We start from the raw sequence: 17233 nt of genomic DNA on the forward strand, positions 1-17233 counted from the left end.
TCACATTACTTGACCGCCACATTGGACAAAGAGAAACGTGTCGGTTCATTTGTAGGAGAGAGTTGGTGATTGATTTATTCATCCGAGGTTCAATAAATGTTTGTGATGGATCCCCGGCGCTGCAATTTGCTCCAAATTAAACTCGGACCTCTAATGACACTTGCATGCAGACATTTGCATACCGTTTATAATAACTAGTTGAAACACATCTCATTCATCAAACTAACAAACGGGCACGTGAGTCAGTAGAAACAGATTTGACGGTTCAATATGTGACTAAATATACACAATTAATTCTAATGTTTATCACGAGTTGCCTTGAGATGTATTGCATGAGTGATTTTTCCGTCATGTCGCACCTCAGGACTCCTACAAATGATGTTCCCGTATCATAACCGCACAGTCAAGGGAATCACGGGGCCTCTGTAAACATAGTGTAATTCCGAAACACATTTGTGTTCGTATTCAAAGGCTACAGATTGGACAGTTTGAAAACTAGTAGCCAACATGGCCCTAGGGTTTTCATTATTGATGTTTTAATGTTGATGATTTTGACATTTCCTATCTCATTAATTATGTTTCAAAAGAAGTAGTTTGACCCACATTACGGTTATTAACAAAATATATCTGCAGTGGATCCCGGCGAATAGCGGGGAATAGTGATTTTTTTTTTTTAATTCATCCCAAAATACAATGAAAAGCACAATCCCCCATTTTTAGTCCATATACGCATAACAAATAAAAAGTATCAAACTGTTAATGTGATAGGTCAATGAACATTTTCACAAGTCAAATATTAAAATAAAATATTGTTGCCTGCCAGAGTTGGAATTTGCCTTATTGCCACTCAACAAAAATGCCATGTTGTCCATTTGAAGTTTTTCCGTGTACCTCAAAGACATTGGTAATCAACAAGAGCAGTGACATTTCTAATCCACGTAACGTTTCGGTTGCATGGGAACATCTGCCTCAAAGCGCCGTCTTTTATTAGAACGTGACAAAACATTTTGTTCTCACCAGGAATAATCGTCTGTATCCTCCACGCTTGTGATTCTCAGTTTATTTTCAAGACCGTTCCCACGTTGAATGCGCTTATGGCTGTGTCTGTCTCTCTCTCACACACACACACATGCACACACATATGGATAATTCTTAAACAGATGCTCTCGTGCTATGATTAGTTTGCGAGTGTGTAAAGCGCCAGTCGACATGGATGAAATATAGCGCAGGTTCATTGGGAGTGCAGGGGAAGGAGAAATGTAGCCTATCTGTAATACACTTTGTGCACTAATATCAGCTCCTTTTCTCTGATATTGCAGAGAGAGATATCGATCTGGTAAAATTGTCCCATATTGGAGCTGTCTGTTGTGATATTCATCATGCTGTCACCTCGCAGAAGCACCTGCACGTTATTAGAAACCCGGCTTTGAAGAGGTTGAAGGGTTTTAGTCTGCGAGATGTAGCAAACAATTCATCACGAGGAATTCTAGAGAGGTGACGCTCGCTAGAGGGAAGATTTATGTGGCGTCGGGGTGTACATTAAGAATTATATCGCCACGTCAGAGGACACCGGCGGGCTGCGCTTTTACGCTGCTGAGTAGGCCTATTTGCTCTTCTGCCATTCCGAAATTGAGTTTTTTTTTTTCTTTTCGTAAAGACAATACCTGAAGTCTTGAGGAATGCAGTAGATCACCCCAATGGAGTTATTTGCGCTAGGTGTGACAGCCTAGTCGATAACAATTGTCACACACGTGGGGATTTTAGGGAATCCGATATTTGCACAGCGAAGCAATTCAGTACGGTAGGAGGGATGGTGAAAGCTGCGTCAGCTCTGGGAATGCCATAAGATCGCAGCAATGCAATAAAGTGCAACTCTTACATAAAGGGATATAAACTAACAATGCACTAGTGCCCCACTCTCAATTTGCATACACCGTAGTTGCTGTCAAATAAAAAGCAACTTTTTAATGAGTTCGATTTTATCCATTCAAAAATTGCAACGCAGGTGTCTCCAAGTTATGTGATATTTTTTTTTCTCAACAAGGGCATTACTTTCTTTTAGGATAAATACACCAAGCACGTACATTCTTGTATAAACTCGCAAAATATCGGACTTTATTTGCATGCCATTGCTGTCAAATCGAAAGCAGAAATCTCCATTTTTGTTATGTCTGTCCGTAAAATAATGCATGAAATAAAACTCAAATACAAAATATCTTTATAGTTAAATTCTATTAAATAGAAAGTAGCAATATGTACTAATGTCATCGGACCGTACAATATTCCAAACACAAATGATGAAACCCAGATTAAACTTTTAATTTCAAAAATTTCACCATACTCTACCTACAATTAAACATAGTGGTGGAAGCATAATGCTTAGGGGACTATTTTTTTTCTCCAATTAAAACTAGGGCCAAGGTCAAGGGTGGAGGGACTTTTGAACAGTTTGAACTATAAATCAGTGTTAGCACAAAAGTTCAGGCTTCTTCTTAACAAAATAGTCAGGAAAGGCCTACTAGAACAGCTGAAGTTTATTTGTAGTTAAACGGCTAGTGATTACTGACTTTGACATGAGTTTCGAAATAATTTGTAGCTCTTGTATTTTCTATCAGGAATCCCTTTCAACAGGTTAGTGTAGAATTTTGATATCCACTGACATTGGCAATGCACCCATCATAAAAAAAGAATATGACATCTGTCCTGGCACGAATACTACAACTTTGCTTGAATGTTGGAACTTGTGACTGCTTACATGGAGTCCTGTGAAGAGAATTTCTAAGTGTGAAGGAATGCCGTAGCTCCCCCAAATAGAGATATTTGTCTGACAGCTAGTCGATAACAGTTTTAGTGAATCCGACATTAAAAGTTCAGCTCAGCGCCGCCCCTCCAGTCGGGATTTGGAGCGCCTGTTATTTCCTGTTCTTTGCTCAAGCAGTCTTCCGCAAAAAAGATCACACACATGTACACAGACGGAATCCAAGTCTTCCGTGTCTTGCGGAGGAGGCGCTTTGATTTGTCTTTAACTGGGTACAAATGCTCGTCTGGGAATGCACAGGCTTTGAACTAAAAGAGAGGAAGAAGGAGGCGGAGGGGGGGGGGGTCCTCTCAGAAGTTCCCTCTCCTTCCATGCATGCCTCTTCCAGGCTCTTATTATTGTATTTAAAGCACAGCTGGCCAAATTGATCAGGGCTACGGTCGGAGAATAAACACTCCCCCAGCAGTGAGGGACGGTGAGGGGGGTCCTCCAGCAAAAAACAAACCCCATCCTCTAACCCTTTTGCATGTATACAAAACTTAGAGAACACTCAAGTTTGTGTAAACATTTCTTTTCCCTCCCTTGGATTGCTTTTGGACTCCTCCTCTGTATTTACTTTTCATTAATTATTGGGAAAATCAGAGTGAGAGCGGAGGGGGAAAAAAACGGAAATAAACAGAAGATAATTTTTGTTGACTGTTTCACACAGGATCTCAATCCTCAGTGCAATTAATGCTAATCACCATGGTCTTCCTGTTTAGCTTCAACTTGAGTTTGTGTGTGGCTGCTGTTGCCCTCTCGAAACCTCTCATGAGGAAACATTCTGGAGGGAATTTCGGAAGGATTGCCTCCATTTTATGTTCATGGCTCAGTAACAGTTTATATGTAAATATATAATTCCGTAACCACAAAGCTAAATTATACTAGCACATTAACTTTTGTGCAACATCGTACAAAATTCTCAAGTCAATATGCTGTTTTGTTAAATCACTGTACACTCATCTGGAAATTACATGTTTGTCTTGAGGCCATTACACAAGCCATGATATATATATATTGATCTATAAAATTTATAATGGTTTAGCCAAGAGATAAATTTCAAATCTTGCTTTAATTGCTCAACCATATTTTGGGTGACTACAGCTTTGTAAAAAAAAAAAAAAAGTTAAAAGTCAATAAACAAAATTCTGTTTTGACGTGTAAGCGAAGGCCAGGTTGTAAATGACTGGGCAATTTATTTTCAATAAATCTACTAAACATGTTTTGGGTATAGTTAGTAAGCCAGAGAGAAACCCCACCCAAAAAAATCAACTTTCTCCCACTTAAACCTTATCATAATATATTTGTAATAAATATCTTATTTAATTTTCAATACACTTTTTTGGACAGTTTTGCACTTTGTGGTCTTTTGTTCTAGATGGTTGGAACATTGTCAGGATTATGTAGAAGTACTAAACGTTAATTTATCAACAGCTGAAAAATGTCTCATGTGGAATTTTGTTCCCAAATATTTTTGTTTTCGACACAAGCAAACTTTGTGTATGTTTAGTTTGTACTCTCAGAGCAGCTGTATCTTTTGGGATCAGATCAGTTACCGTGAGGAATGCTCTTAATCTATGCCACTATAGCTATGGTGCTATCAAGAGTCACAGCTACATCTAAAAACTTCATTTCCTAATGACTTTTATCATTTTAGCTTGAATTTCGAGTCCCTGGACGCTGAAGTTCCATCACGGTTGTCATTTGTTAACTGCCGCCCTACTGCCAGAGATAAAAGTGAAAGCCTTTAACTGTTGACTCCATCAGAAGTCACTCCCCACGACAATTTCAAACAATAACGACGGGGGAGTGCGAATGAAAATGCAGCTTGATTTCTGTTCTCCAAAGCTTCTTGCTACGGGGAGAACCAATTAACTACCCTTCAGGATGACTTTCACTCCTAACTGCCGGTCTGCTCCGCTGCCAGAAAGCGGGATTAATTCTCAATTAATCCCCGCAGCAGAACAACTCCGCCTTTGTCTGCCGGGGAGGACATGAGCGTACAACAGCGAGGTGACTCCGAGTGACGCCCCCCCTCCAAAACACCCCCCCCCCCCTTAAAGATTGATACGCCCTGTAGACTCGCTCTTCTCAAGCTGAAAATAAGAGCCATTAAAAGGAAATGCTTGACAATGATTTTTGTTTTAGGATTTCCAGCTTTATTAGCCATGCATATTAATGAGTCAATTAATTCCATTCGTCCTGGCGAGTGGCCTGTTTGTTTTTTGCGCCTGACCTTTTATCTCGCATTCGTTCACGCTCGGCTCGCTTTAAGCACTTGCTCCTTGCTGCGATTCCCATAGCCTCGCATCCAAATAAGGACTTTTTATGTGTTTAGCACTAAGGTGCTCCCCCGCGCTTTTGTTTTGCTGCTCCGTCTCTCAGGATGGAAGCTTTCAGGAGTGCTCGGCTCCCAAGCTCTATATCAAAGATGGTGTACCTTTTGTTTGTTTTAAATCTGATTTGGCCATTCATTGAATTTTAAAAGTTCTGAAAGTGGGTATTTCATAAATGTTTCCGCTTTTTGGGCCTTTCGATATGTGGCAAACTAAGTTTTTGGACACTGGGATAATATATTTCACTTTCTAATAAAATTTCTCCAACTTACACATTAAAAAAAATCTTTCAGGTGAACAACTGTTAGCGGTTAAATACTTCACATCAGGGTAATGTTTTCATGTTAAGATAATTTTTTTAAGAGTATCCACATGTGGACCATATCTCACCATGTTTATTTACTAATGCACTTTTCAATCACGTACACATTACGGCGGTACTTTAAAAATATTTTAGAATGCTGTGTTAATTTTAATCTCTTCTAGTTAGCTTGTGACAACCCGATTAAAGAACTAGGCAGTTGCTGTTCTTTGTTCAGCTTTCTCGTGGACTTTAGTAGTGCTTTCATGATATATGTTTTTAGATACATGTGGAGTTAATGTTTTTGAACCCATTTCACGTATTGAAACCTCAACTCAATGAAGTACTCCACAGTTAGTGTTAAGCATCCTTCTTAGTCAGAATCTGCTTGAGCGTACCTAGAATTTCCTACCACGTATAGACCCGCCCCCCACATACACGCACCTGCTACCGTCTTTGTTGCCTCTGTCAAAATGCCTTCCGGATGTATCCCCCAAAACATTACGGGAAATATGCTGTTATAGCACACGGAATATTTGCCTGATGGGATTTGTAATAAAATTACGACATTTCCTCTCCATCAGCCCCTCGCTCTCTAATTTATGATTACGCTGGCAAAAAGGACATGTTTTATACATAAAGACACAAGTAGCCTCCAGTCTGCATGAGTAGCCCGTGTCCTGCTTTCAGAGTTCTTTGGAGAGGACAGGAGAAATAATTGAAAAAGTTGAAAAGTGTAGCCGCGCTGTGTACGCTTCTTGTAAGGGATGCCGAGGAAATGAGATTAATCAGCACGGCAGACATTGTGCGGGGGGGAAAAAAAGTTTGCCGTGAATGCCTGACAGTCGTGCTCTTTCTCTCATTTCAAATGTTGGCAGGCTAGCAGGCAGCTCCAAGGGAAATGCGCTCCTTTCATACTTGAGTAATTGATGAATTGTATGCAATATGCAAATGAGAATCCATAAATCTTATGAATGACAGCTTAATTTATGTGAGCCTTAATGAATGCAGGATTAGATTTTAATTAAATATCCTCAAAGGCACCCTGACTGAGTAAGTTTTTAAAGCCTTGTTTTGAAGACTTGTTTCATATGCATCACAGTTCATGAAAAAAAAGAGAAATTTCCTCGCAGTTTGAAGATAAGACCTGGTCTGTTTTGTTAACCAAAGGCGCTTAATAATAAATACTGAAGCCAATCATATCAACCGATCTCATTTGGGACTTTCCTGGAACTGTGCACTCGCGTACATTTGATTAACTGCATTTACTTTAAGCGCTATCTGATTCCCAACATTTGCTACAGTATCTTTTTAATTAAGAGAATCATCCATTAGGCATGGAAAAGTCAACCAATTAGGCTTTCCTCGTCAGTTCTCGTGATGTGCGAAGCCTGCTTACTCATTATCGCGGCCTGTTGATGTGATACTAAACACTCTTACTCTGTAGTTACGGCAGCGGCTGCGGCAATTATGAAAAATCTTCTTTTTTGCCATTAATGAAGCGCGCCTTATAATCAGCAATTTATGGTGTTTTAGATGTTTTGTAGATTGAATTTCACAGCTGAGAGACTTCAAACAGCTCTAATGGAATGTGATTATGAGAAAGTCCCCTCCCAAAAGATTGGGGGAGTACGATCAGGCGTCGATTTAATAACTTTTCTGTACGTTTGAAAAAGAATTCCACTTGGAGGACGTAAAAAGGTTTTGTTAACAGTCTCATTAAGGGACACTCGGTCAGCGGGACAGTTCAGTTCGCTTATAGGGAACGATGAAAAACATTTGACTATACTGAACCTCTACTCCAGCCTCTATTCTAACAAACTAAATATAAAAAATATTGGAACTCCCTACAAAGTAAATGCCAAACAATAAAATAAAATAAAAATACTGAATTAAACTAAACTGCACTACTGCAGTCCTCACCAAAACTCTACAGTACAGAAAAGTGACATGGTACACGTGAGATATTGTGCAATCACTGAAAAACTTCTTTGGGAACTACCGATTCAAATGAGAAGAAATTTCTTGTCGAAACTGAATGATTTTTACGGCTTGTTGGAAAAAAGGGCTTTTAACAGAGTTATAAAAAAAAAAGTAGAGAAAACAATTTTTTTACATGCATTTTTTTGCCAGAGGAAATATCCCGTCATTCAGTGACGGCTTTGTGTGATGGATTTATTTAATCGTTTAATAGTTAAAGTTTTGACGATATAATCAATCCCGTGTGGCTCCCTGGGTACGGATAACAGCCCTGATCCAATTCCGATGTGGCCAGATATTGGGTCTATTTTACGTAAGAATGTGCTTAACAGACTTGAGGTTGGCCGCCGACATTTGAGCTGACAGTTCCAATCAAGCCAAAGAAAAGCACTGGGAAGTGACCAGTCCCTTTGCGACTCCTGATCCCAACCCACCGCCCACAGAGGGATCAGGCACCAGACGGTAGTTTAAAAGGGGTTTTAGTAGGGACTGATTTTCTGCTAGCACTATCCACCCCCGTCCGTCTCTGGTTGATTCCTCACTATTTGATCTGCCATATATTGTTCCGCAAAAAGAGCTTCACAGTTTGCAAGGCGGATGCAGCTGTTCTTTCCCATCGCTAATAAATAAAAACTGTTCCCCGCCCTCACCCACTCGTCCACAATCTTGATAAGATAAGGTCCATGTGGCTACCTGCGCCAGACGTCTGTTTGACAGGTGCAAGGGGAAGCTGATGGAGATAATCCGAGAATAAGTTGAATGCGAGTGCAGATACAAGATGAGGCGCCGGGATAGATGGCTGCATGAAAAAGATGGATGAGCGAATATATTCCCATGTATCACGGTGTGACTGTGAGATTACGATCATCACAAGCAATAGACTGCCAAGGTCAGCAGGAAATATAAATCATCCCTTTTTTTCTTCTCTCTATGTTGAAGGAAATATTTAATGCATACTTATTGCCTTTTTTACTTAACAGTTTGCAACAATTTAGTCTTTTTGTCTCACAGGGGTGACTAAAAAGTCAAGATAGTAAATCACTTGGGAAGATCCAAAGAAAAATGTCAAAAGTTGCATGAAAGAACACGGACTCCTTTCACTATTTAACACCACTTTTGGGTCTTTTGAAGCGACAATTCGTTTGGAAGAGGAAATGGTCTCCGCATGGTAACTTGTAAATGATTCACAAAACACTTCTCAGTTCCTGGTGTGTTAGTTTGCATGGCCACCTGATGTTATCTGTACTTTTGTGTTTGCGGACAAGATTGTATCCACTGCGCAGTGAACAGAACTTGTAGTCTTCACCCTAACTAGACTATAATCTTTAGGTTAGTGTCATATATTAGCTAATCGACCGGCGACAAGTCTGTTAGAAGACACCTCTTGCTATGCTCGGGCAGTATCTAACTAATAATGTTCCTTTTAACGAGTAGCTTTGTAATGCTTACTTGACTGAAACAATGTTTCATTCTTCATCCATCCCCATGTGAGAATTGCGAATTATGTTTTGAATTTAAAACTTCAAAACGTTATACTTTATGTTGGTGTCTAATAATAAAAGTGCTTGATATTTCCCAAATCGTCCATATCCTGTTAAATTGTTTTCTCGAAAAATACAGATGCTAGCTTGCATGAAATATTTAATTTGGAGTTGATTTATTCTGTCCAACAATGCATTATTGAATTTCCTATTGATAGTAAGTCCTCCAAACAGCGTCTCACCACCCCAGGGGAGTTTTTAAACTGTTTGACCTGACCAAATACATAAAAAATAAAAAAATATAAAAGCTCATAAAGTCAGCATATTTTGGTCCCTGACGGTCCGAAGCGTCTGTTTCTGCCTGACCCGGCACTTTGAAAAAACGGTAAGGAGGCGCTTTGTTTTATCAATAAGACCTTGTTTTCACGGCTGGTCACCACCCTGGCGAACTAATCAATGGGTGCACGCTCCGCTATCGCTGGTGGAGAAATGAAAAATAAACCCCAGATAATCCTTCAGTTAAAAGGTTACTCGGGGCGATAAAAGCTATTTTGTTAATTTATTTACTCTCTGCTGTGGAGAGATAAAGAAAAGGAACAATTAGGGAATTCTAGGTGAGAGATTTTCAAAGGGCAATGACATTGGGTTAATATTTTATAAGGTCTGATTGGCGGAGACCTGCACAGGCCTTTTGTTTACACACGGAATGATTCACTCGTTTGTTTGTCGGCCGAGCAAGCAGCGGAAATGGAATAAATATCTTCATGCCTACCTTTTAGGCACGTCAAACAAAAGCCCAGATAAAAGGTTAATGGCTCAATCAGAACCGCCGGAAAATAATATTACCATCTCTGTTGACATAATCGGGTTGGATTCCGAAAGACGGGAGAGCAGCAGATGTGTGTAACAAAATCCAGTAAAGGCGGCACGCTCACTTGGGCTCAACATTATCGATTGATTTATAAGCGATCGTAATCACTGCATTAGCGGCGTTCTGCGTAATGAGATCCCAGTCGCCGTTTCCGTCCCCTTTTGCGATATTCTACGCCTATCACTTCCTGAAAACCGGGGTGAGAACGTGAATGCAATTATCGGGGCTTTTATTGCGTCGAGGCCTTGAAATTGGACTCGTGTTGGGCCCCGTGTAATCCGATTGCCCGCTGCGGCGTAGTGTGTTGGCGAGTATCGGGTTGCCGGCGACTCTGCTGGGTCAACACAAGGCCGCGCCATTAAAGGGGGTCCGGTTCAGGGAAAGTTCATCGTTATTTTCTTTTGGCGACGGCAGCAAAACAAAGAAATAGATACATCGCATATTTGCTGCCGGGGCCTATTTGGGTTGCTTAATTGAAGCCAGCAGAGATGTGAGGCCCTCAAATATCCTTTGCAGCTCAAATATAAATAAAGCCTTGAATCATTTGTTTTACAAGTCACCTCCCAGTTTTAAATATTTTTTCTATTTCCGCACACAATTTATACCAGATGAAAATGATAAAGGAGCTGTAAAAATACAGTCAAAGATGGATCTTGTTTTCTGACCGGTCCTGCAATTTATATTTCATACAACTTTATGTGCTAAACTGGCCCAGACAATTGCAATAGCAATCAAGAACAACGCATCCATGATCAACCAACAGCGTGTCATGATAAACTGGTTGAAGGGATGGTTTACACATTTTGCATTTCTGGTCTCAGTCTATTCTTTGAATTTTTTTTTTTATGAAAACCTCAGCCATGCATGTATTTTGCAATAATGGCCTAGTTTGGAGCCCATTTCTATGCCAGGCTATTTAGGGAAGTCAGCATCTGCTGCTTGATGAATAGCCTGGCGCTTTTATTGTTGGAGGCCAGGTTGAGTTCCTCTGCGGACGCACTGTGTTAGTTAGCTTGACCGTCACAGATGTGCAGATGCTGTGTTACCAAGTACATATGTGCTACTTTCATTTGTGCATACAAGCTGACAAACCACTTTACCCTTACAGTTTTTTTAAACTGGAGTCCGCATCCTTTAACATCACTTTTTTTGTCCATTTGAGAAGCCTTTTTTGCTTTTTGTATTGTGGGCGAAAAGCCTTTTAGCCGTCACGTAGCCTCCATTGAGGTCTTTCATAAATAATTCAGCCAGAGTACGAGTGAAAGTGATGACAGCAAAACTGTACGCGATCGCTCCCTCTCCTCCGATCAAAGAGGCATATATAGAAATAGGAATTACATTTCCAGACATTCCCAGGTTGAGCGGGCACTTGTCCCCCTCCCACCCTCTACTCGCTCGCTGCCCTCCTCTCACTTTCGCTCCCTCGCCACTTCGCTCGCTTGTATGTTTTTTTTCCCGCCCCCTTCAAAGGGTTCGACGAGGGTCGGCTTTTAGTCCCCTCGAGCCGCTCCGTGAGAGTCAGCACATTCAGACAGACAGAACGAGCGAGCGCACTCTATTAGCAAGCAGCGAGGTAAGTAAACCTCACAAGACACGGCTGAATAAACCCCACTATTAAGGCCGTTTGCTGCGGATGCTGCCTGTGGGAAATGCAATGAGATGGGCTGTAAGGCAAACGACCACATTGGCTGATGAGGGCCCTGAATTCAGCCACAAGTGTTTAGGAAAAAAAAAAAAAAAAGCACATCGTCACCTAAACAGATTTGAGGGAAAAAGACGATTCATAGCTGATTTTTTTCCGTGCACCACACAAGCTTTATTGCATTAGTTTTCAAATTTTGTTTATTTGTAAAAGTACTTCTGTTCTCAACATAGGCTAAAATATTGAACCTTTATTCTTAAATTCTGTGAATATTCGTTTTGGAAAAGATCTTGCTCAAAGGGTACGTTTCCACCTATCAATCATTAACTGTCGTCCACATCTGTTGATTTTCTTTGCAAACTGCACTTATTAGTTATGACAAGGACACAAAGACGAGTTATGTCCCATTTACCCTCCACACCAAAGCTAACTGTTTACACAACAAGCAGCAGTGAGTCTTTTATCTGTTCATATCTAAAATCCCTTTGCACCCAGAAACTTCCTCCCCTTCCTTATAGGTGCCAGTTCCTGGTAGAAAGTCTTTCTGTTGGTCACCACATATCAAACCCCCCCAGTAATCAGTTGGTTCTGACTAAACCAGACATGAGATAAAATGAAAATTTTACATCATCACTCCTTCGGGGCGGCATGGCTCAGTGGTAGCGTGGGCGTATCCCAACCGAAAATTTCTGGGTTTGATCGCTGGCACTTTTACACATGTTGAAGTGTCTCAGCAAAATTGTATATTGTTTATTATTTTTCGGGTGGGGCATTAGTATCCTCCGTGGTGGTTGCTATTCTTCCTGGATTCCCAGTTAAAAATCACAATAAATGTAAAACAACATAACCTTAGAGCAGTGGTGTCAAACTCATTTTTTTCGCAGGCCGCATTGTAGTCATAGCTTCTTTGGGAGGGCCATTATGACTGTCAACCCAAATAAATGTATGAGCACCATATTATATACAGTAAAAGCTACAAAACAAACTGACAACTCGTTTTCAAAACAGACGGGTAAAAATATTTAAAATATTTTAAAAAAAGATATAAGAAGACAATTTGCAATCCTATTAATGACACGAATTTGATGCACAATTTGTCTTCGCGGGCCACATAAAATGGTGTCCCGGGCTATATCTGGCTCCCGGGCCTTGAGTTTGACACCCGTGCCTTAGAGCTTTCACAACAAACCTCAAATAAATGCAAACGTTACAATAGACAAATACAGAAGTGACAACAGCATAACTCCCTTCCCTCATTGCCCCAATCCTGACCACAAAACACAAGTCTGAGTGAATAGTCAAATATTTTGTTGGAGTGCCCTTCCTATCTTGTTGTTTTCTAATTTTCTCATTAGCACAAGAACAAATATTTATCTCTCAGTGGAAATGTAATTGTGGTTTCTAGTGGAACAGAGCACATCACATTTGACTGTTGCTGTCTTATTAACAGAAAAACCGTGTCGGCCCACACCATTCCACAGTTTGATTTCTAGCCTTGATTTGTCTTTCTGAAATGAACACCATGTTGTTCTGGTTTTGAGTGATCTTTGAAATATTTTAAACACGCACCCCTGCTCATTTTGGATTGGATTTAGTAGCCTGATAACGCTCAGACTATTGTATGCTCAATAATTTATGACGCCAATATGTCATCGGTGTCAAGTTGGCCATAATTCATCTTCAGTAGCGACACCGGAGTATACCTTTATGGACTCTTTGCCCCCTTATAATATGTTTTTGTCACCCTGTAGGCTTCTTTTTGTAAGTATAAGCCAGCAAAGTAGGTATTGATTGCAACTCGGAGCTGTATTAACACGCCAATGAGTAAGACGTGGAAAGTCGGTATGGTATCTGCTTCCAAGGCCCTTTTCCCCCCTCTCAGTCAGGTGACTGGGTCATTTATCACGGCTGGATCTGTGCCCCTCGCTCGCTGTAATAAAACTCCCCCCCCTTCGGAGTGGTCCAACAGGTCTGAATCACTCTGTCACAGCACCTTCCAGCGATGGCATGCATTAAATCAAGCAAGCGGAACATTTCCTAAGGCAGCCATTGCCTTTTAATTTCCTGAAGAAGCTTAAAATATCATTCATTACTGCAACTACACATATTTGGTTTTTAAAAGTCTCATAAATCAATAGCGGCCTGACTGCAATAATTATAACAAGTTAATGCGTAATTTCCAGACTGACGTGGGCTGAGGATTTTAACATATGCAAACGAGGCAATTCAAATAGTGCGGGGGATATTAATGCGCAGAAACAGGTAACGAGGTACGGGCTATGAATTATGCATCAAAAAGTGGTTGATCTTCAATAAAAGGAAATGAATTCAGCGTGTAATCTAATTAGTTATGGAAGTCTATTATGTTGAGCTGCAGAAAGCAACTGTCCTTGAAAGAGAATTTATTTACAGTGCGTGTTAGCTCGTTGTGGAACGTTCCAAATGTTAACAGCGGCTGTCGAACACCCCCCCCCCCCCCACCATCACCGCTGCCGCCTTCACTGCCTACCCCGGACTCTCTCATACGTCTGCCTCTTGTGTTTCCTTTCAGCTCCAGACCCGGGCGGCCCCCGAAGAGGACCCAGAGTGTGACATCGCCCGAGAACTCACACATCATGCCCCACACGGTCCCCGGTCTCATGTCCCCTGGCATGATGCCACCCACAGGTAGGCTAGTCTTGGTCAAGCAAAATATACCAATTACATAGATTATATTTTGAATAATTTGTCCAAACAGTTGACTTGTCTTAGTCAAGTAAAATATACCAATTACATAAATTATATTTGGAATAATTCGTTCTAAAGTCCAAACTGTCACATTATAAATTCTTCCTCGAACATGGTTTACATGAATACCCCACTTCACTCTTGAGTGCTGCTTCTTGCACTCTTCTTTTTCTTCTTAGACAATTCATTATTAGGGGTGTGAGGAGAAAACGTACGTGAGAAGAAAAGATGGTAGAAGTAAGCGTTTTCACTCATCATAATTTTGCTCTTTTTGAATTAAAGACGTCTTAACTAAGACTGTGAAGAACAAATTGGCATGCACGAGGCATAAAACATCACAACATTTTGATCACAAAATGACAAAATGTGGATTGAAAAATTAATTGGCTGAGAACTAAGAAGCCAATATACAAATTGACCTCTTTGCTCAGAGCTCTTCATACAGCACAGATGGACTTAAATGCTCAACGCCACTCACATTTTAAAGTTTGACCAAAATCTAATATGCCTCTTCAATTTCATGCTACCTCAGTGCTCATCATGAGACCTAAGTTGGGTTTTTCTGTGGTTTGTTGTGAAATTTAATCCAAAAGAAGCATTTCCACAGTAAAGTCTCAAAAAGGGCCCTGTTAGTTAATTCCATCGATATTTTACAGACTAGTTTTGACTCTCATGGTATTACGGGACAAAGTGTACCATGTGTGCATCAGTGCACATACATACTAAATACAGGACATGCACAATCCTTTAATTCTGGGTGACATGAGTTTTGTGGTGATCATGCATACATATGATGGCGGTAGGAGCGTTAGAACTTGGAGGTATTACTGTATTCCGCCCTCAAGGGCTCCCTGCAGCTCATCCTCGAAATGGCAATGGGTCCAAAGTGACACCCTCCGCCACCAGGCGCCCGCCGATCACTTGTTCACCAAAAACAGATCGTCTACTTAAGCCCCTCTAGAAAAAAAAACAACAAGAACAAAGGGAAGGTTGAATAAATTGAAGTGGAGATCTTTTCTCTCAGATTATTCCGGTAGATGTTGCATTTGTTGCCTGGAGTGTATTCTAATTAGCACGATTAAATCCACTCCACTGCAATATGTACATAGGCACCGGTTGACGCTAAAGCAAGCTTATCGCCACAAGAATCAACAGCAAGCGTTCAGGCCCTCATGCCCCCTCAGGCCGAGTCTTATTGCGACAAATGCTTTTGTTCTATTTGTGGCGGGCTTCATTGTGACTACTTTGATGTTGGGAACTTTAAGTGCTCTCATTTGCATATTGTTGTGCTCTCCTTCTTGACACGTCTAACAGTGTTATACTGTTATCAGTGTTCACTTAAATGATATTTACCGAAGTACTCCATGCATAATACACAGAAAACAACATTGCTAGTTTTCTACGGTAATGTCCGTTAGCTTCCAGGGTCCACTTGAGTGAAATGTCAAATTTAAAATCACACTCAAACCCCTTCAGGAATAAGAAGTTATCTGTAAACCCCTGTAAAATGAACAAAACATTTCCTCAACTTTAATGACGAGTCTTTTGGAATGCTGGAATAAATCAGAAAAAAGCAAAATATACAGGAGCTGCAGCAATTGGAATTCTCAGGGGATCGGATCGATTGCAACAGGACTGCTCGGTCTGTTTGCCATATTGCCATGAAGTGATGAAGTGGATGAGAGGTGAAATATCTTCAAGCAGAGCAGTCCAGGCGTGAAAGATTCAATGCCCTAAGAATGACCAATCTGGGCCACATTATGTTAAAAACAAAGTAAAATTGGTCATTTGTAATTTTATGGTTTTATTTAATAAAGGGTTTGTACTCAACAAAAGTTTTCTGATTAAATTACAGCGCATTGTTGCTTTAACAGACCAGTAGTTATGTCTTTGCTGTAATATTATACCAAATGTGGGTTTTTTTTTTCATCCTGGAGGCAAAAAATCGTCTGTGAGATTTTTGAAACCTAATATTAAGCACATTCACCACAATCACTTGCTTTGAACGCATAGGGCGAGGTCGGCGGCTATCTGTAGAAAGTCTGACATGAGTGCGGAGGAGGACAATGATGAGAAAGAAGTCATGTTATACGGTGGAACAGAGAAGCAACACAGAAGCCTTTTGATATCATCCCCCTTTAAAGCAAAGGGACGCTCTGATCTTGACATTTAGTCGGGGTATTCAGAGGCCGCCGATAAAGTAATTGAGGTTTTCGCTGTTCTCATAACCGTGACGCGGTCTTTGCTAACTGTGATTGGATGCAACTTTTCCTACCCTTTGCTTGCTGCTTTTATAATTGAACCGTTTTGATGATAGCATTAGGCGTTAAATGTCAGGGGAAGTTACCGATTTTGACAGTCACCTAATTGGATATAATTGACCACACATAAGTTAGTATCTAAGTAGGCGGCTAATTGATGTCGCTGTCACGTCCAGAGAGTCCTGATGGATGGCAAAATGGTGGCGGTGAGATAGTGTGTCAAATAGTTATCATGTCACATCATATCGCTTGAGCTAGCGCCCCCGTGTGTGGTTCAGGGGTGGTGACAGCTTCACCAAGGACGCCATTTACGCAGAATTTCCGAGCAAAGCGTTATTACGTTTTTTTTTTGTTTTGTTACTAATGACCGTCAAGAGACTGCTGACCAAAGTTTTGAAAAACACAAGATGAACGACAGCAGTAATCTGCCCATGCTATGCAATATTAGTATACTACTTATTGTATCTAGCTAGTTTGTCTTCTGCTGCTTTAATTGATAAATGTGTGACTATGCCAAGCAACATTTACTTATCGACTAGGTATTGTCACTGAATAACGAGTTGTACCTCACTTTAATAGATGCAAGCGGTATTGACATAGATGTATGCCCATATTTTTATTTCTGTTGCAGATGAGCCTAACCTGTCCTGGTTTTTGGCTTTTTGAATTTTGATAAACGTGAAAATGTGTTCACCACTGTAAAATGTGAAAGCAGATAGAAAGACATACTGAAATAATAATAATAATAATAAAATAGAAGAAACACAACAAGAATTACCGTGATAGGACAGTCAGGTCCAAATTTCTCCCTTTGGGCAAATTCATACTTTATATTAA

General features: G+C 40.5%; 1 protein-coding gene across 3 annotated transcripts in view; it reads left to right on the plus strand.

The window, feature by feature from the left end:
* Nucleotides 1-17233, plus strand: part of dachd (dachshund d) — a 111634-nt gene that overhangs the window by 46283 nt on the left and 48118 nt on the right. For all 3 annotated transcript variants that reach the window (XM_037239938.1, XM_037239935.1, XM_037239937.1), the window contains exon 2: nt 13960-14075. In XM_037239938.1, coding sequence (XP_037095833.1) covers nt 13960-14075 — 116 coding nt within the window. The remainder of the gene's footprint in view (nt 1-13959; nt 14076-17233) is intronic.

This window comes from Syngnathus acus, chromosome 21 (assembly GCF_901709675.1).
Source record: "Syngnathus acus chromosome 21, fSynAcu1.2, whole genome shotgun sequence".
In the NCBI taxonomy this organism is placed as follows: domain Eukaryota; kingdom Metazoa; phylum Chordata; class Actinopteri; order Syngnathiformes; family Syngnathidae; genus Syngnathus; species Syngnathus acus.